The 24,998-nt window shown below is 41.7% G+C and overlaps 1 protein-coding gene across 1 annotated transcript in view; it reads right to left on the bottom strand.

Annotated features, from left to right (window-relative positions):
- The window catches only part of Ube2r2 (ubiquitin conjugating enzyme E2 R2), a 60,531-nt gene that overhangs the window by 7,166 nt on the left and 28,367 nt on the right, over window positions 1–24,998 (bottom strand). The window contains exons 2-3 of the mRNA XM_008842470.2: window positions 17,550–17,636; window positions 3,459–3,556 (exon numbers count right to left, since the gene is read on the bottom strand). Of these exons, the coding sequence (XP_008840692.1) occupies window positions 3,459–3,556; window positions 17,550–17,636 (185 nt within the window). The remainder of the gene's footprint in view (window positions 1–3,458; window positions 3,557–17,549; window positions 17,637–24,998) is intronic.

Here is a 24,998-nt window from a genome sequence, read left to right on the forward strand (position 1 = left end):
GCCATCCTGGTCTACATAGTGAGTTTCAGGACAGCTGGGGCTACAGGGAAACCCTGTCTCAAAAAGACCAAAGGAAAAAAAAAAAAGGAAATTAACGCCAGGCATGGTGACGCACACCTTTATCCTTTAATCCCAGAGGCAGAGGCAGGTGGAGTTCAAGGCCAGCCTGGTCTACCTAGTACATTCCAACAGAAGCTGGACATGGTAGTGCTGTAATCCCAGCACTTGGGCGATAGAGGCAGAAGGATCAGTTTAAAATGATTCTCAGCTACATAGCAAGTTCAATGCCAGCCTGAGCCACATGAGACTCTCTGAAAAAGACAGAGTCACCAGGCATGGTGGCTCACATCTTCAATCGCAGCATTTGGAGGGCATAATAGGCAGGTGGATCTGTGTGAGTGACTGAGGCCAGCCTGGTCTACAATAGTGAGTTGCAGGTCAGCTGGGACTATAGGGAGACGCTATCTTTTTTTAAAAAAAAAAAAAAAAACATGGGGGGGGAGGGCTGGACAGATGGCTCAGTGGTTAAGAACACAGACTGTTCTTGGAGAAGACCTGGGTTTGAATCCCAGCACCCACATGGCAGCTAACAACTGTCCATAACTCCAGTTCCAGGGGATCCGACAGCCTCTTCTGTCCTCGGTGGGTACTGCACGACATGGGGGAACTTACATGCAGGCATAACACTCATACACATAAAATAAACATAATAGCTGGGCATGGTGGCACACGCCTTTAATCCCAGCACTGGGAGGCAGAGGCAGGAGGATCTTTTTGAGTTCAAGGCTAGCCTGGTCTACATAGTGAGTTCCAGGAAAGCTGGGGCTACAGGGAGACCCTGTCTCAAAAAGACCAAAAAATAAATAAAATATTTTTTAAAAAAGTAATAACAATAAACAAAGAATCCAACTGCTAATAATAAAATAGAACAATTATCACAATATGCTTTATACAATTTATGTGAATCTGATCTCTCTCAAAGTTTCGATGTTTGTTTTTTCCATTTAAAGGAAGTATTTTACAGTTTCTCTTTGACACATCCAAATTGCCAGTGTCACTATCCCTGTATTTGGAAGTCAAGCAAAATTAAGCTTACTTGAATACAGCACTGCAATTCCACAACATATAACTGGTAAAGAAGACAGCTTCTAGGTGACTAATGGGGGGTAGTATACACAGCCTAGATTAAAAAAGTAACATTCACGTCCCAGGTTGGAGGGAGCTGGGAAATAGTGCATAATTTGAAACTTATAACTTCTAGATTGTTTGTTTCTAGAATTTCTCAATACTTTCAGACCACTGTTGCCCACAGAAAACTAAATCTATTAAAAGCAAAATACATTGTCTAATTATATTTTCAAAATAATTTGTTCAGCCAGGTGTGGTGGTACACTTGGGAGACTGAGCCAGGTGGATCTCTGCTGAGTTCAAGGTCAGCCTGGTCTACATAGTGAGTTCAGGCCAGCTGGGGCTGCAAGAAGACTGTCTCAAAAAGACAAATAATCATAATAATTATTTTGTTCAAATTTCTTTGGAAAGCATAGCATGACAGTGTCTTAGATAGTCTTCAGAGCTCTTAAATAAACCAAGTGGAATAAATAGAACAACATTCACTATATAGAGTACCTTTCTCTCAAAATACAATCAAACAAAAAAAACAAAACAAAACCCCCAAATGGTATGCATTTTAATAGAATGTTTCAAGTAATTCTTATTTTCATGTATTTAGCATTCAAATTAAATTCTACATTACTTGAAATGGACTAGCTATGGGAGCAACTATTCTCCCCATAGGCAAAAATTTTAGAAACTAAAAAATGTTTTTCTTTGCTAAACTGTAGCAAATGAACATTTCACATTTTTCAGCCTCCCACGCCCTGCCAAAGTTATTGAAAATAATAACAGTAGGGGCTAGAGAAATGGCTCAGCAGTTAAGAGCACTGGCTGCTTGTGCAGAGGACCTGGGTTCAGTTCCCTGCACTCACATGGCAGCTAACAACTGTCCATAACTCCACTTTCAGGTCCTCTGACAGGGATGCAGTTGCATACATGCACACAATATAATCATACACATAAAAGAAATATTTTTTATTTTACTTTATTTTTTTTCATTTTGAGACAGGGTCTCCCTGTAGCCCCAGATGCCCTGGAACTTACTACATAGAACAGGCTGGCTTTGAACTCAAAGAGATCTGCCTGCCTCTGCCTCCTGAGTGCTGAGATTAAAGGTGTACATACACCACCATGCCTGGCATAAATAAAATATTTTTGAGAAAATAAAAGCAGCAACTCCAGTCAGCTAATAGGCACAATTCCGGTGCTTTTACATGCAGTATTTAAGGCTTTCAACAACCTACTGAGAGGCATCCTTGGTTTTTAGATGAGAAAACGGGAAATGTTAAAGCCCTTTCTAATGATTTCAGTACTAATTACTAATAAAACTGAATGCTGTATCAAAAACATAAAGCTCTGATATACCACAGTTACAAGACTATATCTTACCATCGTGACTCACACCTGAGGCAGAAAATCAACAGGAACTCAAGGCCAGCCTGGGTTACATAGTGAGATCCTGTCCCTGAAACTGTAACTAGGTGGGCATGCCTGGCCTACTAGATGGGCATGGTGAAATGCTAGATGAATCAGAGTATTTGATGCCAAGCCTGATGAATAGAGTTTGATTCCCGCAATACACATTGTTAGAAGAACAGAATTGACTCCCAAAGTTGACCTCTACATGCAAGCTATGGCATACCCACATATACAAAATTATGAATACACACATGCAAAGAAAATTAATTTTAAAAAAAGTGGGGGGGCTGGAGAGATGGCTCAGCAGTTAAGAGCACTGGCTGGCTACCTTTGCAACAGACCCGGGTTCGGTTCCCAGCATCCACATGGCAGCTAACAATTGTCAATAACTCCAGTTCCAGGGCACTCAATGCCCTCTTCTCACTTCCAAGGGCACAGATCACATATGGTACACTCACATACATGCAAGCAAAACACTCATACAGACAAAATAAAATATACATAAAAAAAGAATCAAACAATATAAACAGAGAAGTTATGGGATCTAAGAAGAACAAAACTTAAAGAATTCCTTGAATTCCTCTATGGTGGACTTAGTGAAATAAGAATCACAAACATTATCATTCAGTGGATATAACATTCTAAAATGATGAATGCCTACTTCTTAAAGCTCTAGCTGAAGATAAAACTATCAAATATAGGAAAGATTCTTTTTCACAAGCAAAAAGACAACGAGACTCTAGAAAGACAGACACATCCACATACCCACAGACAGGTGTCTGTAGTCACAGTTATTAGGGAAGCTAACACAAAAGGTTCATCTGAGCCCAGAAGTTTAAGCCAGCCTAGAAAATGTATAAAACTGCATAACAAAAAACAGGCTAAAACAAAATAAACTAAGTATTATTCCTTAGTTAACAGCTTACCTCACATTCTGAGTAGGATTCCACCTTTCAGAGGGCAGTTCTCCACTCTGTGGGTCATCTACAGGCGGATGAAGAATTGAAATGCATACATCTCCATTCTACAAGACAACAATATCACACTCAGTAACTAAAAACTGATACATAAGCAAGGTATGGTGACACATATCTGTAATCTTAGCACTCAGGAGGATGAGGCAGGAAGATAAAGCATGTTAGCCTAGGCTACATACAGTGAGACTTGTCTTAAAAAACAAATACAGCTGGGCGTGGTGGTGCAGACCTTTAAAAATCCCAGCACTTGGGAGGCAGAGGCAGGCTGATCTTTGAGTTCCAGGCTAGTCTGGTCTACATAGAGAGTTCCAGGCCAGGGAGATTCTGTCTCAAAAAGATCCCCTGTCCCTCCAAAAAACTGTGATGAATAAGGCACATCATTTTTGTTAAAAATTTCTTTGTTCACTAGAATTTTGTCTTCTTTTTATTATGGGAAAGACAATTCATGTTCAAATTCAAAGTTGAAAAAGAATTAAATGCTATAAAAATTCATTTGGGTGAGGTGTGGCAGCATATGCCTAGAATCCCAGCACTCAGGTGGCAGAGGGAGTATCTCCAACTTTGAGACCTGATCTACACATCAAGTTCCTAGGCCAGTCAGGGTTACACAGTGAGATCCTTTCTCAAACAATACAAAAAGCTATCATTTGGATCAATAAATAAAAAATATTTTTTTAAAAAATGTGCACCACCGCGCCCAGCTTAAATACATTTTTTTAAATGATTGGGTTTATTTATTTTTCTATTTTATGTGTATGCGTGTATTGCCTGTACTGGATCCCCTGGGACTGGAGTTATGGACAGTTGTTAGTTGCCACGTGGGTGCTGGGATTCAAACCTGGGTCTTCTGCAAGAACAACCAGTGTTCTTAATCACTGAGCCATCTCTCCAGGCCCCTAAATGACTGTTTTTTTGTTTTTGTTTTTGTTTTTAAAAAAAGGAAATTACCCAGGTGTGTGTTGGCGTGTGCCTTTAATCCTAGCCCTCCGGAGGTAGAGGCAGGTGGATCTCTTCCAGATCAAGGCCACCCTGGTTCACATTGTGACTTCCAGGTGGGCTGTGACAAGAAAGACCCTGTCAAAAAACAATTAACAACAACAAAATAAAACAAAAAAAACCCACTGGGGCTGGAGAGATGGCTCAGTGGTTAAGAGCACTGGCTGCTCTTGCAAAAAACCTGGGTTCAGTTTCTAGCACCCATAGTAGCTAAGTCTATTACCTCCAGTTCCAGGGGATCCGATGCCCTCTTCTGGTCCCCGAGGGAAGCAGACAAAGGCATTTGGGCATGCGTGCGTGCATAGCAAAACGCTTACACATAAAATGTAAAAAAAAAAATTTTTAGTTGGGGGGAAGGATGGGGGGGACAGGACATGGATGAGACAGCTCAGCAGGTAAATTGCTGTGGTTCCTAACGACCTGAGTTTGATCGGCAGAACCAACACTGTAAAGGAGAAAATTGATTCCTGAAAATTATCCTCTGGCCTCATGCACACACAAATAAATGTTTAAAAAAAACTTTAAAAAAGAAAAGAAAAAGCCAGGTGTGGTGGCATATGTCTTTGGTCCCAACACTTGGGAGATCAAAGCCAGCCTGGTCTACATGGTGAGTTCCAGGCATGCTGGGGCTACAAGGAGACCCAGTCTCAAAAAGACCAAAAACTATTTATATAAATATAAATATATATATATATTTGTAATATTTATACACACACACACAGAGACAGACAGACAGACAGACTACAGAGATGGCTCTTGCAGAAGACTCAAGCTTGGTTCCCAGCACCTACATCAGGTGGCTCACAACCACTTGTAACTCCAGCTCCAAAGGGAATTGGACAGTCTCTGGCCTCTATACACATGTGTACATACACAAACACACACACATAAAAATTAAAAAGCGAATTGCTGGGCGTGGTGGCGCACGCCTTTAATCCCAGCTCTTGGGAGGCAGAGGCAGGTGGATCTTTGTGTGTTCGAGGACAGCCTGTTCTACATACTGAGTTCCAGGACAGCTAGGGCTACATGGAGACCCTGTCTCAAAAAGACAGAAAAAATAAAAAGTAAAAAATAAAAAGCAAATAATTTTTTAAAAGAAAGAATAAATACTAGCACCATAAATCTGGGTCACAAGCCTGTGGCTGTTGAGAAGGTTCACAAGCCCAAGTAAGGAAGTTATTGCTATTGCTTTGTTAAATGGACATGAGATTCATGTCAAATCACCTTCTAAATAACTATGTTTATGCCCATAAATCAGTGCTGCTGTCAAATTTGATCAGAAAAGCTTTTTGTTTTGGTCTTTTTGAGACAGGGTCTCCCTGTAGCCCCAGCTGGCCTGGAACTCACTATGCAGACCAGGCTGGCCTTGAAATCACAGAGATCCTGCCTCTGCCTCCCATGAAAAGCTCCTTTTCAAATCATGCAAGTGTTACTGACAGAGGCTCATAATGCTGTCACCAACAGGATACCTAAGCCAGACACAGTGGTGCACACCTTTAATCCCAGCATTTGAGAAGCAGAGGGAAACAGAGGCAGGCAGATCTCTGTGAGATGAAGGACAGCCTTGTCTATATAGTTACAAGGCCAGCTGGGGTACAGGAAAAACCCATCTCAAAATGCTCTTGCAGAGGACCCAGGTTTGGTTCTCAGTACCAACATGTTGGTTAACAACTGTCCATAATTCCAGGTTCAAGGGACTGATGCCCTCTTCTGGCTTGCATGGGCACTGTACAACACAGGTGTACTTACACACAAGCAAAACACTCATACACATAAAAATAAATACATTTAAGCTGGGCGTGGTGGCACACGCCTTTAATCCCAGCACTTGGGAGGCAGAGGCAGGCGGATCTTTTTGAGTTCAAGGCCAGCCTGGTCTACACAGTGAGTTCCAGGACAGCTCCGGCTACAGGGAGACCCTGTCTCAAAAAAAAACAAATAAATTTAAAAAAACAAACAAGGAGCTGGAGAGATGGCTCAGCGGTTAAGAGCACTGACTGGGTTCTTGCAGAGGACCCAGGTTGGATTCCCAGCACCTACATGGTGGCTAACAACCATCCTCCAGTTCCGGAAGAATCCGACGCCTTCTGACCTCAGTGGACATTGCACAACACAGGTGCACTTAAACACATGCAGGCAATACACTCATACACATAAAATAAAAATATTTTAAAAAAGCAAAACAAAACCCAAACAGGATATCTACATCACCACCTCCAAGACGCAGGGGAGCATCAGAAGAAGGAGCAGTAAAAATGTGAGAGACTAGGGGAGAATGTATGGAATGCTGATTTCTGGATATGACATGGCCAGTGCATTTTCAAACCCATAGCACATACAATGACCTCCAAACAATCTTCACAGGATTGCCTGTCAACATCCTGTTCATGGAAAGAGAGGAAGTTCACAAAACTCCATGCCTCCTTGAGGATTTTATAGTTTATGGTTGCTGGGTGTCCTGGTTTGTTTCTCCACTGCTGTGACAAAACACTTTGACCAATACCAACTTGGGGAGGAAAGGGTTTATTTTACATCTCCTGGGTCACAGTTCATCAGGGAGCCCAAGGTAGGAACCCAGGGCAGGAACCTGGAGGCAGGAGCTGAAGCACAGGCCATGGAAGAACACTGCTTACTGGCTTGCTCCCCTGGCCTAGGGGCCCAGGGCGTGGCACCACCCACAGTGGGCTGGGCCCTCCCACATCATTCAATGATCAAAAAGATGCCCCACAGACATGGCCACAGGCCAGTCCAATTCCCCAAATGAAGGCCAATTCCCCGAATTGAGGCTCCCTCAACCCAGGTGTGTCTAGTTAACAGTAAAGCTATCTTGCACACTGGGGATGAAAGAGATTTTCTTCAATGGTAAAGCCTCTGGTAAGGTGCCCATGCTCCTGCAAACAACCGGAATGAAAGTCAACGTGGCATCAAAGAAAGAGAGAGAGATGAAAGTAGACAGGAGACCATTTGGGAAGAGGAAAAGAGTAAATGGATGGGAAATGGGACCAGAGAGGGTAACAGGTATGATCAAAATTATATACATGAAAACGTATAATAAATCCCTTATGTACAGTTAATGTATACTAATTTAAAAAAAAAATTTTTAAAGCCAGGTACGGTGATGTATGACTTTAATCCCAGCCCTTGGGAGGCAGAGGCAGGAGGATCTCTGTGAGTTCAAGACCTGGTCTACATAGTGAGTGCCAGGCCAGCTGGGGCTACAGGGAGACCCTGTCTCAAAAAGACCAAAAAAAAAAATAATAAATAAGATGAAGAAGAAATGCACTAACTGATAAATGGAAACATGAACTTAGAGTTCTCAAAAGAATTAAGGAACCAATAACAGTCAAAAAATACATGAAAAAAAAATGTGTAGCACAACTATCCATGAGAAAAATGCTACTCAAAACTACATTGGGATTCTCACTTCAGTCAGAATGGCTATCAAGAAACTCAAACAGGGGCTGGAGAGATGGCTCAGTGGTTAAGAACACTGATCGTTCTTGCAGAAGACCCAGGTTCAAATCCCAGCACCCACAAGGCAGCTAACAACTGTCCATAACTCCGGTTCCAGGGGATCTGACAGCCTCTTCTGTCTTCTGCTGGCACTGCATGACATGGGTGCATTTACCTACATGCAGGCAACACACTCATACACATAAAATAAAAATAATAAATATGGCCAGGTGTGGTGGCGCACGCTTTTATCCCAGCACTCGGGAGGCAGAGGCAGGCAGATCTCTGTAAGACTGAGGCCAGCCTGTTCTCTATAGAAAATCCAGGCCAGCAGGGGCTACAGGGAGACCCTGTCTCAAAAAGACCAAAAAAATTTAAAAAAGAAATAGGAGGCTGGAGAGAAGGCCCAGCAGTTAAGAGCACTGACTGCTCTTGCACAGGACATAGGTTCTTTTCCCAACAGCCACAAGGCAGCTACAAACCATCCTTAACTCCAGTTCCAGGGGAATCCAAAGCCCTCTTCTGACTTCCGAGGCACTGCACGACACTGGTGCACTCACATACACGCAAGCAATACATTCATACACATAAAATAAAATATTAAAAAAAAAAGTTAGTGGGCCAGAGTGAGATGGCTCAGGGGTTAAAAGCAATGGCTGCTCTTACAGAGGAACTGAGTTTGATTCCAGCACCCTCACAGTGGCTAACAACTGTCCATAACTCCAGTTCCAGGGGATTCAATGCCCTCCTCTTCTGGCCTCCAAGGGCTTTGCACAACACCAGTGCACTTACATGCATGCATACATTCATACACATAAAATAATTATAAATAAATTTATATATATATTTTTCCTTTTTTTTTTTTCCTTTGGTCTTTTTGAGATAGGGTCTCCCTGTAGCCCCAGATGTCCCGGATCTCACTATGTGGACCAGGCTGGCCTTGAACTCAGAGAGATCTGCCTGCCTCTGCCTCCCGAGTGCTGGAATTAAATGCATGCGCCACCACGCCAGGCCTTAAAAATAATTTTTTTAAATATAAAAAGGGAGGCTGGAGAGGTGGCTCACCTGTTAAGAGCACTGGCTGCTCTTGCAGAAGACCTGGGTTTTATTCCCAGTCCCCACTGGGCAGCTAATAACTATTAGCAATTCCAGTTCCAGGGTATCGATGCCCTCTTCTGGCCTCTGTGGGCATTGCATGCACAGGTGCACTTCCATACATGCAGGTAAAACACTCAAACATTAAAATTAATTAGCTGAGCATGGTAGCACACCTTTAATCCCAGCACTTGGGGTCAGGGGCAGAAGCAGGTGGAGTTAAGGCCAGCCTGGTCTACACAGTGAGTTCCAGACCCTGCCTCAAAAAGGCAAAAAATAAAATAATTTTATTTAATTAAATAATAATAAATTTTAAATTAAAAGTAGAATTATCTACTGTGATCTAATCATTTCATTCCTAGGTCAAAATCATCACAGAAAAGGGATCCCTTCATACCAGTATTTGTTCTCGCAGTATTCACAATACTCAAGTTATAGAGTCAATTCAGTACCCATTGATGGGTGAGCATATAAAGAAATGTGACATATAGGACAGGAGATGTACCTCAGTTGGTAAAGTACATATCTGACATGCACAAAACCCTAGGCTGAATCACCTACACCACATAAACTGGGCACAGTAGAACATGTCTGTTATCTTGGCACTCTGGAGGTAGAGACAGGAGGATTTCTCCAAGTCTGATGCTACCCAGAGCTATACAGAAAGTACTAAGCCAGCCAGGGCTACCTAGTGAAACCCTGTCTCAAAAACCAACCAACAACAAAAAATTAAAAATAGAAAAAGAAAGAAAATGTAATACTCACAATGGAGTATTATTCGGCAAAAAAGAATAAAGTTGTCATTTGCAGGACAAATGGAGATAATTAGGTTCAACAAAATGAGAGATTCAGAAAGACAACTGTTAGATGTTTCTTTCATATGAATTGATTTTTTTTTTTTTTTGGCTTTTTGAGACAGGGTCTCCCTGCAGCCTCAGCTGACCTGGAACTCACTATGTAGACCAGGCTGGCCTCGAGCTCACAGAAATCCACCTGCCTCTGCCTCCTGGGACTACAGGTATGCGCCACCACGCCTGGCTTATGAATCTAGATTTTTAAAAACAAGAGAGACATGGGGGTTGGAGAGATGGCTCAGTGCTTAAGAGCACTGGCTGTTCTTCCAGAAGAGCTGGGTTCGAATCCCAGAACCTACATGGTGGCTATCAATGGTCTGTTAACTCCAGTTCCAGGGGATCAGATACCCTTGTCTTTCCTCTGCCAGCATCCCACCACATGGGTTCACCTACCTATATGCAGGCATAACACTCATACACATAAAAAATGTTTTAATATAGAAATTAAAATTAAAAAAAAAAAAAACAGAAAACAAGAGAGACAGAAAGGGAGACATGGAAGGAGAAAAGGGAACTATGGGAATAGGAAGGGGAAGAGAGAGAAGGTACTAGGAGATGACTAAGATCAAAGTGTGCTATACACATGTATGAACATGTGATACTGAAACATCACTGTGTACATTCATGTATGCTAATAAAAACAACTGGTTTGTGTATCCATGTGCATGTGGAAACCAGAGGTCAACCTCGGGAACTGTTGTTCCTCAGGAGCTGTTCACTTTTTTGGAGGGATACAATCTCATTAAGACTGGAGAATGACCAATTAGGCTAGGCTTGGGGTAGCTAACCCCAAGAATCTGCCTATCTCTGTCTCCCTAGCACTGGGATTACAAGTGCACCCTTCCGTGCTCAGCTTTTTATGTTGGTGCTGGGGGCTAAACTCAGGTCCTCCTCATGCTTGTGCAGCAAGCATTTTACCAACTGAGCTATCTTCCTAGCTCCCAATAAAAACAACTCTTAAAAAAAAGACAAAGCCAGACATGGTAGCAGATGCATTTAATTACAGCACTTGCCAGGCAGAGGCAGGCAGATCTCTGAGATCAAGGCCAGCCTGGTCTCCATAACAAGTTCCAGGCCAGCTGTGGCTACAGGGAGACCCCTCTCAAAAAGACTAAAAAAAGAACCACAAAAAAAAAAAAAAAAAAACGAAAACAAAAAGATGCTACTATTTAGCAATCTGACTCATCATAAATAATCCCTTTTCAGAATTTTACCTTCCATTTTACAGACATTGGCAAGCTCTGGCTCTAAAATTTAAGGAACTAAGGAGCCAAAACAATACTGAAAAAGAATAAAACCATAGGATTTAAATTTGCCAAATTCAAAAGTTAGTATGAAGCTACTGTAACCAAGACAACTGTCATAATGACAAACATACATCAATACGAATAGAGTCCAGAAATAATCCCATAAGTTTATGATTAACAGAGATTTTGCTTTTCAGATAGTGTCTTAAAATATAGTGTCAACTGGCCTAAAACACAAAAATCTTCCAGCCACAGCTCTACAGCTCATTCAGTGGAGAGTAACAGCCTCTTGCTCTCTTTCTCCTCCCCCTCCCCCTGAGAGTCTCACTCTACAGCCCTGGCTGGCATGGAACTCTAGACCAGGCTGGCCTCAAACTCATGAGATCTGCCAGCTTCTGCCCACTAAAGTGGTAGGATTAAAGGCATGTGCCACTATATCTAGCAGAATAACAGTCTCTTTAATAAATGGATTTTGACAAAAGTGAAATTGGATTCCTAATTCCTATCACATACAATTTTTTTTGGGGGGGTGGGGGACAGGGTCTCCCTATAGCCTCAGCTGACCTGGAACTCACTGTGTAGACCAGGCTGGCCTTGAACTCACAGAGATCCGCCTGTCTCCACCTCAGACATACTTTGATTAAAGGCGTGTGCCAACAGTACTGACATAAATATAAATTTTATGGGACTGGAGAGATGGCTCAGCAATAAGAGCACTTATTGCTCTTCCAAAGTACCTAGGTTCAGTTCCCAGCACCCACATGGCAGTTAATACCTACCCTTAACGCCACTTCCATGAGATCCAATGCCCTATTCTGGCCTCTACAGGCACCAGGCACGAATGTGTTACACTTACATACATGCAGGCCAAACACCCATACACATAAAACTTTAAAAAAATAAAAGGGAAATTTGCTGGGTATGGTGGCACACATCTCTCAGTACCTGGGGGTCAGAGGCAGGCAGATCTCTGTGAGCTCAAGGCCAGCTGGGACTACATGGATAACACACTCCAGAGGAAGAGTACATCTCTTTCACAGTTGAATTAATACAGTTATACAATACTGAACTCAGTATAAGCCCTGTAAGGCATAAAATTGAATGAGATTCGTCAGGCGTGGTGGCACACGCCTGTAGTCCCAGCACTTGGGAGGCAGAGGCAGGCGGATCTCTGTGAGTTCAAGGCTAGCCTGGTTTACATAGTCCTGGGGCTTACAGGGAAACCCTGCTTCAAAACGACCCAAAAAAAAAAAAAAAAGTTTTTTTGAATGAGTTTTAACCTTTAAAAAAGATCTCCATTTCATTTTAGAATATATTGTTCTTTGCAGAAAGACTCATTGTTTTTGCTACTAATACTGAGATGTTGGAGCATGCATCTCTAATCTGTGTGTATCTGGTTATTAGTAGTCATAATTGGTTGCACTTGGATCCTTGGCACCTGTGTGTCTATAAAGTCATCGGGTAGATTTCATTATTTTTATGTTATATGTATGGGATTTTGTCTAAATGTCTAAGTATACCATGTGCATGCAGTACATGTGGAGGCCAAAAGAAGGCATCAGATTCCTTGGAACTGGAGTTATGGACAGTTGTTAGCTACCATGTGGGTACTGGGAACCAAATCTGAGTCCTCTAGAAGAGCAGTCAATGCTTTTAACCACTGAGACAGTTCTCTAGCCCCAAGAATTATAAATACTTAAAAGAAAATAGAAGAGGAGCTAGAGAGATGGCATAGTGGTTAAAAGCACTTGTTGCTCCTCCAGAGCATGAGTTGGTTTCCCAGCAACCATGCCAAGTAGCTCTCATCTGCCTGTACCTCCAGCTCCAAGTGACTGAACATCTTCACATCTTCTCTGGCTTCTTTGGGCTCCCATACACACAAGGCATTCACTCACATACAGGCACATACATATAAAATTAAATAAATAAAATTTAAAAAAAAAAAGAAATGGGTTCTTAGATATGAAAACAAAATCAATTAGAGAGAGAAAAAAACAAACAAACATAAACCAGACTTCACAGAATTCCTCTAAAAGGCATATCAAGAAAACAAAAAAGGGGGGCTGGAGAGATGGCTCAGTGGTTAAGAGGACCCTGGTTCAATTCCCAGTGCCCACATGGCAGCTATGAACCATCCTTAACTCCAGTTCCAGGGGAATCTGAAGCCCTCTTCTGACCTCCATGGCACTGAACGATCCGGGTGCACTCACAGGCATACAGGCAATACACTCATACACATAAAATAAAAATGATAGATAAAATATTTTAAAAAGCCAGGCATGGTGGCATACGCCTTTAATCCCAGCACTTGGGAGGCAGAGGCAGGCGGATCTCTGTGAGTTTGAGGCCAGCCTGGTCTACATAGTGAGTTCCAGGCCAGCTGAGGCTACAGGGAGACCGTCTCAAAAAGACCAAAAAATAAAAATAAAAAATTTACAAAATTAAAGAAAAAAAAGGGAGTGAGCATGGTGGTATGCATCTTTAATCCTAGCACTCAGGAGACAGGCAGGCAGATCTCAGTAATACAATTAGAGGCCAGCCTGGTTTACATAGTGAGTTCCAGGCCAGCCAGAGTTACATAATGAGACCATGTCTCAAAAAAACAGAAAAAAAAAAAACCTAAAAGGGAAACCTGCAGAATGAAAGCATGTATTTCCAAATTATACATCTGACAAAGGTCTAGCATCTATAATATGAAAGGAACTCTAAAAAATAACAAAAAGATAAACCTAACTGAAAAGTAGGAAGTTAGCCACAGCTATATACACAAGTAGTTCCTGCTGCTCAGAAGGCTGAGGCAGGAGGATTACTCAAGTCCAGGAGTTTGAGGCCAGCCTGGTTAACAAAGGGCTGGACAATATAAGGAGAAGCTAATTATTTTAAGGATTCATCAAATCCACAACAAGCTGGGCATGGTGGCACATACATGCCTTTAATCCCAGCACACACAATAAATACATGCCAGCAAAACACATAAACTAAATTTTTTCTACTTATTCAGTTTTATTTTAAGTGTATGAGTGTTATGCTTGCATGTGTGTAAGTCCACCCATGTCGTGCAGTGCTCTCAGAGGGCAGAAGAGGGCATCAGAACCCCTGAAACTGGAGTTAGACAGTTGTTAGCTGCCATGTGGGTGCTGGGATTCAAATCCCAGTCCTCTGCAAAAGCAGCCAGTGCTCTTTACCACTGTACCATCTCTCCAGACCAAATTTTAAAATTTTTAATTAAAAAGTTTAATACTTGAATTTCATCCCAACAATTTTTTCTTCTGTCTTTTTGAGACAGTGTCTCCTTGTAGCCACAGCTGGCCTGGAACTCACTATGCAGACCAGGCTGGCCTCGAACTCACAAAGATCCGCCTGCCTCTGCCTCCCAAGTGCTGGGATTAAAGGCATGTGCTACCACGCCCAACACAAATTTTTTTTTTTTTTTCAAATAAACAAGTTCTTAGCTTCTAGAAAAGTAGTTCTGGCTGGGTGTGGTGGTACACACCTTTAATCCCAGCACTTGGGAGGCAGAGGCAGGAGGATCTCTGTGAGTTCAAGGCCAGTTTGATCTACACAGTGAGTTCCAGGCCAGATAGGGCTATAGGGAGACCCTGTCTCAAAAGACCCCCCAAAAAGGGAAATAAACCTTTTTTTAAAATGTCAAGTGATTCTGAATACAGCCAAACCTGGGCACATTACTTCATTACTGCCCATCACTGCTCCCTACGTAAATCAGGCTGGTGTTTAACTCACAGAGATCCACCTGCCTCTGCTTCCAGAGTGTTGTGATTAAAGGTGTGCACCACCACGCCAGGCTACACTAAATTTTTTCTTTTAATCATATTTTAAAATTTTCACGATTTTAATTAAAAAAAATTTAACGCTTTCTGAAAGATAGTAGAAAATTTATAATGTCCCATGCAATAAATCCTAATGTGATTTCTTGAGCTTTGTTACTTGATTCCTAATTAGGCACAAATTACAAGCTCTACTAAACAGAGAAAAGAATAATTTAATTTAGTCAAAGAAATAAAATATGTAAATGATCAAAAGAAATGAAGCACAAAAATGCTCCCATTCATTTTTCTCTCTAAAAATATGTTGCCATTTATTTCACTATCTAATAGCAATCTCATTACCAAATAAAGATAATGTTGGTGGGCCGGGTCTGGTGGCACATGCCTTTGATCCCAGCACTTGGGAGGCAGGGGCAGGTGGATCTCTGTGAGTTCAAGGCCAGTCTGGTCTACATAGTGAGTTCCAGGACAGCTGGCACTACAAGGAGACCCTGTCTCAAAAAGACCGGAAAAAAATAAATAAGGTTGGGCATAGTGCTGGCTACTTGGGAGGCTGATGCAAGAAAAAGTTCAGGGGCTGGAGAGATGGCTCAGCAGTTAAGAGCAATGACTGCTCTTGCAGAGGACCCAGGTTCGATTCCCAGCACCCACATGGCGCCTACATACTGTCCTTAACTCCAGTTCCATGAGAATCCAAAGCCCTCTTCTGACCTCTGTGGCATTGCAGGACACGGGTGCACTCACATACATGCAGGCAATACACTCATACACATAAAATAAAAATAAAGAAGAAAAGAAAAAGTTCAAAACCAACGCTGGCAATATGTATGCAGGGAGGGAGGGAGAGAGGGAGGGAAGGAAAGCAGAAGGAGGCAGTGAGAAAAGTAAAGGAAAAGAACACGAAACCTATTGCTAGTTCCAGAATTAAAATGTATTTCCTGCTCGTGACATATCAACAAAGCAACGGCTTCGTTTGTTCTTCTTTTGTTTCATAGGCTGGCCTTTAGTTCCGGGGCTCAAGTGATCATCTTGCCTCAGCCTCTCTGAGGTAGGAAGCAGACTGTAGGTGAACTACAGACAGGTGCCACATCACCTAACTCTCCCTTATAATTCACTTTTTTTTTTTTTGAGTAATAATGAGTAAGATTTTATTTGAGTTGCCCTACCTGTGAGATTTGTAATAAGATGTGCACAAATATACTGTCTTAATAGAGATTATGAAGCCAATGAAACTCAATATACCTAGTTCTGAGCACATAATAAATGTAACCAGCAAACTGTACCTAGTTCTGAGCACATAATAAATGTAACCAGCAAACTGTACTTTTTAACTGTACTTTTTAGCTGGGCCTGGTGGCGCACGCCTTTAATCCCAGCACTCAGGAGGCAGAGGCAGGCAGATCTCTGTGAGTTCAAGGCCAGCCTGGTCTACACAGTGAGTTCCAGGACAGCTGGGGCTACAGGGAGACCCTGTCTCAAAAAGACCAAAAAAAAAAAAAATTTAAATTCACAAACAGAAAAGTAAAAACGTAACCTTTTGGCCTATAACCATATCTAGTCAATTGTAACCAAGGTACCATCTTTTAAAAACTATTTATTCACGCCGGGTGTGTGGCGTACACCTTTAATCCCAGCACTTGGGAGGCAGAGGCAGGTGGATCTCTGTGAGTTCCAGGCCAGCTAGCTGGTGGAAGACCCTGTCTCAAAAAGACCAAAAAAAAAACCTATTCCTGTTGACCTGGGTATAGTGGTGCATGCCTTTCATCCCAGGCAGAGACAGACAGATCTCTGTGATGTTGAAGCCAGTCCTGTCTGCACAGCAAGTTCTACAAGCTAGGGGTACAGGGAGACCCTGTATTTGAAAAAAAAAAAAAAAAAAAAAAATTGTTCCACTAGTCTAATTCCAGCACAGTTATGATTTAGCTCAAAGCTAAGTATGTTTCAACCAACAGTTCTAGAAATGCTTCCTGCAGGCAAATGACTTGTCCAATAGAAGAACCTCACCTTGGATTTATTTCAAAAGAGGCTCTCAAATGCTCAGCAGCAACTCCTGAAAGGAGACCAGTCCAAATGTAGTAGGATAAATCCCCCCAAAAAGCTGAATCTTTGATCATATCAACAGGTGACCCTTGCTGTAAAGTTAGAGGATAGGTACACAAATAAATTTATATGACTTTATTAAATTTTTTAAAATGCAAATGCAAATTTTTTAAACTCTTAGCAATGAGCTGTAAATTAAAGTCTCAATCTTCCATTGAATATACATACTATATGTTATAAAACTACCTTCAATTTAAAATAATTAAACCCAAGACTGTTAAGTAAAAGAGCAAAAAAATCATAAGTACTCCTCTGTGATTGGATATACAGGATATTGAGTGTGTGTAAGGGACTTGTTATGAAATGAACACAGATCCTGTGCATGCTAAGCAAATGCTACCACAAAGCTACACCCCTCCAGCCACCAGGCTACTTTTATGTGGTGCTGGGAATCCAACTCAGCCTTGAACTGGTGAAGAGCTCTGAGATGGATACCTAGCCCCAGGCTATTTTGAAAGAATTAATCTGGAAAATAAATCCAAAGAGAAATTTATGATGGATGTCTCTTACCTCATAAATGTTGGGGTGCCACATTTTGGTCAAGAATCTGAAGGTAGGTGGTGAATATGGGTAGTCAATAGGAAATTTAATATGTGCCTGGAAAGAAAAAAGAAATATACTAATAAATGAGACAAGTTATTCATCTGCCTAATAATTCATCCTATCATACCCCAAAGAAACAAAGCTCCTTTCTATAGAACAGGCTCCAGAGAATAAGTCATTTATAGTGTCAAGATCATTAGCATATTCTTTTAGCACCTCTGAATATCTTTAAGTCTTTGTTAAATCACCCAAATTCACAGCTATTATCATTTTAACTGAACTCACAGGAATGAAAGATAGATATGCCCTATGTTTGGTTGTTGCTTGTTCCCAGTTCTATGAATGGAAACAAGGGCCTTTTGCATACTAGGTGAGAACTCTACTATTGAGCTAATTCTCAGTCTCTACTATTGTTTTGTTTGTTTGTTTGTTTTTGGTCTTTTTGAGACAGGGTCGCTATGGAGATCAGGCTGGTCTCAAACTCAGATCCTCCTGAGTGCTGGGGTTAAAGGCATGCACCACCGCGCCCTGCCCAACTATTGTTATTTTTATGCCAAATCAAAAATAACAAAAACAACAATTAATATGGTTTTATAGTAGAGGATACAGAATATATTTTTCCATTTTATTCACATCATTTTAACATTATCTCCTCACTCGGGAGAAAAATAATAACCTTACTCTAGGGACCAGCAAGATGGCTCACTGGGTTAAAAGGTGCTTTTCTTTTTTCTTTTGGTCTTTTTGAGACAGGGTCTCCCTATAACCCCAGCTGGCCTGGAACTCACTATGTAGACCAGGCTGGCCTCGAACTCAGAGATCTGCCTGCCTCTGCCTCCCAAATGCTGGGATTAAAAGGTGTGCACCATCATGCCTGGCCTAAAGGTGCTTTTCACCTGATGACATCAGTTCAATCCTGGAAGCCACACTAGTAGAGAGAACCAATTCCCACAGGTTGACCTCTGACTTCTACAACGGTGGCATGGGACATTTCCCCAACACTAAATAGTTTTTAAATTTTTATTTTTAAAATTTAAAGTTTATTTTTATTTTATGTGTATGAGTGTTATGCCTGTATGTGTGTAAGTGCACCCATGTCATACAATACCCTCAAAGGACAGAAGAGGGTGCTGGAACCCCTGGAACTGGAGTTATGAACGGTTGTTAGCTGCTATGTGGGTGCTGGGATTTGAACCCAGGTCTTTTGCAAAAACAGCCAGCTCTTAACTGCTGAAGCCAACTCCCAAGCCCCTTTATTTTTTTTTATTTTTTTAAATTTTATTTTATTTTATTTTATGTGTTAAAGTGTTATCACCTGCATGTAAGTGCACTGTGTTGTGCAATGCCTGCTGAGGTCAGAAGAGGGTGTCAGAACCCCTGGAACTGGAGTTATGGATGGTTGTTAGCTGCCATGTGGGTGCTGGGAACTGAACCCGGGTCCTCTGAAAGACCAATCAGTGTCCTTAAGCACTGAGCCATCTCTCCAGTTTTTCTTTTTTTTTTTTGTCTTTTTGAGACAGGGTCTCCCTGTAGCCCCCAGCTGTCCTGGAACTCACTATGTAGACCAGGCTGGCTTTGAGCTCACAAAGATCCACCTGCCTCTGCCTCCCAAGTGCTGAGATTAAAGGTGTGTGTGCCATCACGCCTGGCTCCAGCCCATTTTTAAATTAAAAAAAAAAAATGTGTGTAAATATATTGCCTGCATGTGTCTAAGTGTACCCATATCATGCAATGCCCACAGAGGTCAGAAGAAGGCAGCAGACCCCCTGGAACTGAAGTTAAGGACAGTTGTTAGCTGCCATGTGGGAGCTGGGGACTGAACCCAGGCCCTCTGCAAGAGCAGCCAGGCAGTTCTCTTAACTGCTGAGCCATCTTTCCAGGCCCATTTTTAAATGATTTTTTTGTCTTTTTTTTTTTTTTTTTGGTCTTTTTGAGACAGGGTCTTCCTGTAGCCCCAGCTGTTCTGAACTCACTATGTAGACCAGCTGGCCTTGAACTCAGAGATCTGCCTGCCTCTGCCTCCCAAGTGCTGGGACTACAGGCATGCGCCACCAAGCCCAGCTTAAATGATTTTTTTAAAAAACATTTTATTATTTTTATGTGTATGCGTGTATTGCCTGCATGTAGGTAAGTGCACCCGTGTCATGCAATGCCTGCAGAGGACAAAGAGGCTGTCAGAGCCCCTGGAACTGGAGTTACGGACAACTGTTAGCTGCCATGTGGGTGCTGGGATTCGAACCCGGGTCTTCTGCAAGAACAGTCAGTGTTCTTAACCGCTGAGCCATCTCTCCAGCCCTTAAATGATTTATTTTTATTTATACAAGTGTTTTGATTGCCTGTATATATACTGGTATGTGTGCAGTGCCCTTAAATTTAGGCCAGAAGAGGGTGAAAGAGTGCCATGTGCTGGGACTTGAACCTGCTTAAGTCTTAACCCCTGAGCCCCTTAAAACTTATTTTTAAAAATCTGATAGCAGGGGCTGGAGAGATGGTTCAGCAATTAAGAGCACTGACTGCTCTTGTAGAGGACCTGGGTTCGATTCCTAGCACCCACATGGTGGCTACGAACCATCCTTAACTACAGTTCCAGGGGAATCTGAAGCCCTCTTCTGATCTCCATGGCATTGCACGACATGGGTGCACTCACATACATGCAGGCGATACACTCATACACATAAAATAAAATTAATACAATACATTAAAAAAATTTAAAAATCTGATGGCAAAGCTGGACCTTGTGGCACACGCTTTTAATCCCAGCACTTGGGAGGCAGAGGCAGGTGGACCAGCCTGGTCTACATTGTGAGTTCCAGGCCAGCTGAAACATAAACATACAATATTTTTACTCTATGTTTGTCTACATCAGATTATAAACATTTTCCCTAATTATAAAATATTTGTGGTAGAGCAGTTGTCTAGCCTGTGTGAGGCCCTAAGTTCAATTCCTAGCACTGAAGGGCAGTGGAGAGAGTGAAGGGGAACAAGATAATGATTCATGTGTATGAAAATTTCACAATAAAACATTTTTTAATGAATTTTGAAAAAACCTACCAAAAACATAAACATACAATATTTTTACTCTATGTTTGTCTACATCAGATTATAAACATTTTCCCTAATTATAAAATATTTGTATGCTGGGCAAGCCTGGGCTACATAAAACTGTCTCAAAAATGCCAGCCATGATGGACACACCTGCAATCTCAGCACTTGGGAGATAAAGGCAAGAGGATCAAGAGTTCAAAGTCATTCTAAGCTACACAGTGAGTTCCATGCTAGTTTGTGCTACGTTAGACCTTGTTTCAAAAATAAATAAATGCTTATTTTGGCAGCACGTTTACTAAAATTGAACACAGACAAGATTAGCATGACCCCCCTGGAGAAGGATGATAGTCATAAAGCATTCCATTTTTAAATGAATTTTTGCCATTTTCACACAATCTATTTTGATTATATTTAGATCCTCTTCCCTATCCATTCCCCCCTTACAACACCCCACCCAAATTAATGTACTCTATGTATATACATGTATCATATATATAACATATATATATATGCCTACAGAGTCTATTTTGTGTCCCCAAATGTCCTTCAGTGCATGAGCCTGGCTAACCTACCAAGAGTCACACCCTTGTAAGAGACTGACTCTCCCCTCCCAGTAGCCATTGGTTGCCAATAGTTCCTCAGGTAGAGCTGGGGTTTCTTACCCACTTCCCTGCTTTTATGCTGGGATTTCGTCTGGTTGGAGCTTACAACATGTGACTTTTGTATGCTGTAATCGTATTTTTTGAAACTATGAATATTCACTGTATGTATAATTATCAGCACTTGCATAAGTTTATTGTTATATACAAATGAACTTCTTTTGAGACTGGACATAGCTAATATAGCCTGGTCTACATAGTGAGGGGCTATAAGGAAGCCCTGTGTCAAAAATAAATGAATAATATAATAAAACAAAGTAAAATAAATTTAAATAAACAAACAGGACAGGGTGAGATACAGGTGGGGGAATATGCTGACAGGCACTGGAGAGAAATAATGGCCTGGAGGTTGCTCAAAGCTTATTCCCCCAGAGAACCGTCATCATCTGACATCTCTGTTTCCTAGAAGACTCCAGCTGCAGAGCTGTGCAGTTCATTTGATTTGGAGAAGGACCTTCATGCAAACAGTTTCCCTAGTAGCTTCTGTTGAAGACAACTGCCTAAAATTGTTTAAGTTCAGAGATACCTGACACAGAGGAAACATATACACAGTGAATGTTAAAAGTTTGCCCCAAAGCATACATGCATACATGCACACTTCACAAAGCCCAGGTAACTCATTAGTTCCACAAAATCAAGGAAATCCGTTCAATCTTCAGCCTACACTAAACTGAGTTAATTATTGGGTCACACATGATAGACACAAACTTAACAAAATAGGTTAAAATAGTCACTAAGCAAGTTAACAACAATTTTAACAAGCATATTAAATATTGAATAAAGTTTATACTGTAAAACAAAGGCTGGTAAAATAGCTTTGGGGGTATATAAAGGCACTTGCCTGATGACCTAAGTTCACTCCCCAGAATCCACACAGTGGAAAGAGAGAACCAACTCCTGAAAGTTGTTCTCTGACCTCCATGTGTGCATTGTGGCATGTTCATGTCCACACATAAATAAATGTAAAAAAAAAAAAAAAAAGTACATTGTAAGACATGAAAAGAAACAAAACAGCCCACTAACTGGAGCGGAGGGTAATCAACTGAAATTAGAAGCCTAACGGAATTGACTAAAGATATATATATGTAATGTTAATGTGTATGTGTGTGGGTATGTGTAGGTGACTGAGGAGGCCACCTGGAGTTACAGGTGGTTGTGGGTTGCCATGTGGGTGCTGGGAATTAAACTCTGGTCCTCAGCAAGAGCAGTAAGCATTCTTAACCATTTGGCCAGCTCTTCAGCCCCTACTAAAGATGTTGAATCAGCTATTTTAAACAGGACTATAGGAAACTGTGTCTACAGGACTGAAGGAGTCAACCATGAGAGCACATGCCACAAATACAGTTCTTAGGAAGTGAAGCAGGTTTTCAATTCTAGGTCAGCCTGGGACAAATAGTAACACTCTGTCTCATGTACATCAAACAAAAAAGAAATAAGTACAAAATGTTTAAAGTCTAAAGGAAAGGAAAGCATTCACTGCCTCAAACCTTTTCAAACATGGGGGAGGCAAGGAGAAAAGGAAGAGGAGGAAGAGGAACCAGAAAACAATTTTAATAATGGATCTGCCTCCCAAGCGCTGCCATTAAAGATGTATACCACAGCTCAGGCTAGACTTCAAGTTTTTAAAAAACTTTTTAAGCCACAATAGTGGTGCATGCCTTTAATCTCAGTAGTAGGGAGGTAGAGACCAGTAGATCTCTGAGTTCAAGGCCAGCTTGGTTTTACAAGAACAAGTTCCAGGCTAGTCAGGGTTACATAGTGAGACCCCTACCTTCAAAATAAATGGGTAATTAAATAAAAAATTTTTCAATTAATTTATTTTTGTCTTTCTGCCATCTTTCTGCACCACCATCATGGTGCATGAATGTCCTGGTACATATTCTCAAAAGAATCAACAATGCCCAGAAGAGTGGTGTGCTGGCTAGTTTTAGCTGTCAACTTGACAGCTGTGGGGCATTTTCTTGATTGTTGTGTGGTATGGGAGGGCCCAGCCTGCTGTGGGTGGTGCCACCCCTGAACAGCGGTCCTGTATTATATAGGTCCTGTATTATATAAGAAAGTGGCCTGGGTTGGGCGTAGTGGCGACACACCTTTAGTCCCAGCTCTTGGGAGGCAGAGGCAGGTGGATCTGTGAGTTCAAGGTACTACATAGTGAGTTCCAGGCCAGCTGGAGCTACAAGGGAGACCCTGTCTCAAAAATGACAAAAAAGGGGCTGGAGAGATGGCTCAGCGGTTAAGAACACTGGCTGTTCCTGCGGAAGACCTGGGTTCGAATCCCAGCACCCACAACTGGCAGCTAACAACTGTCTGTAGCTCCAGTTCCAGGGGATCTGACGGCCTCTTCCGTTCTCCATGGGCACTGCATGACACGGGGACACTTACGTGCAGGCAATACACACATACACATAAAATAAAAATAGTAAATAAAATTTTTTAAAAAAGAAAGTAGGCTGAGCAAGGGTCAGAGGGGCAAGCCAGTAAGCAGCGTTCCTCCATGGTCTGTGCTCCAAGTTCCTTCCCTGAGTTCCTGCCTTGGCTTTCCTTGATGATGGACTGTGCTTGTAAACCAAATAAATCCTTTCCTTCCCAAGTTGGTTTTGGGCAGTGGTTTTGTTTTGTCTTAATCACAGCAACAGAAATCTCCTCCAGGTCCTCATCAGGACATGTCCCAGTATCATTATCCTGCTCCTCACTGTGGTGATGAAGCCTGGCTCCATTGACCAATCTGACACCACTGAAGCTGGGAAAATCACTGTTATCCTCACAAGTAGGCTAGACAAGTGTGATCTGCCCCAAACTTGATAGCAGCTCAAAGACCTAGAAAAATGGCAGAATGATGTGCTTCCATCCTATTTGTACTGACAACCTCTGCTGGCACTGTGGCAAGATGAAAACACACTAGAGGGAAATCCTGGGATTCTCTTTATAGGGATGTAAAACATATGCATAAATAAAATGCCTCAGTAAGGAAACAAAAAAAGAACAAAATTATTTCTTTGTGTTGTTGCATACATGCCAGAATATATTTGTAGAGGTCAGAAACAACTCACTGATGTCCTTTCTCTCCTTCAACCTGGGTCCCAGGAATAGAAGTCAAATTGTCAGGCCTGGTGGCAAGCACCTTAACCCACTGAGCCATCTTGCTGCCCTAGACTTCAGTTGTTTTTTGTATAAAGTAAGAAACACTGACATACATATTTACTGTAAGGATTCTATTAAAAAAATTTAAGGATCAGGGTTGGAGAGATGGCTCAGTAGTTAAGAGCACTGACTGCTCTTGCAGAGGACCTGGGTTCGATTCCCAGCACCCACATAGCGGCTAGGAACCATCCTTAACTCCAGTTCCAGGGGAATCCGAAGCCCTCTTCTGACCTCCACGGCATTGCACAACACGGGTGCACTCACATACATTCAGGCAATAAACTCACACACATAAAATAAAAATAATTTTTTTTTTAAATTTAAGGGCCCTATAAAAATAAAACTGATCCCAACTAGTGAATCTTAAATCATCAAATCAAAGGTTAAATCAGCCAGACTGGTGGCTTATGCCTTTAAAGCCAGCACTGGGGAAGCAGATGCAGGTCTCTATGAAATTGAGACTAGTTTGTCTAATTCAAGTTTCAGCCTGTCTACATACCTAGTTCTAGGCCAGCTGGTTATACAGGGAGACCCTGTCTCAAAAAAAAAAAAAAAAAAAAAAAAAAAAAAA

Source organism: Nannospalax galili, unplaced genomic scaffold (assembly GCF_000622305.1).
Source record: "Nannospalax galili isolate Female #2095 unplaced genomic scaffold, S.galili_v1.0 scaffold341, whole genome shotgun sequence".
Lineage (NCBI taxonomy): Eukaryota > Metazoa > Chordata > Mammalia > Rodentia > Spalacidae > Nannospalax > Nannospalax galili.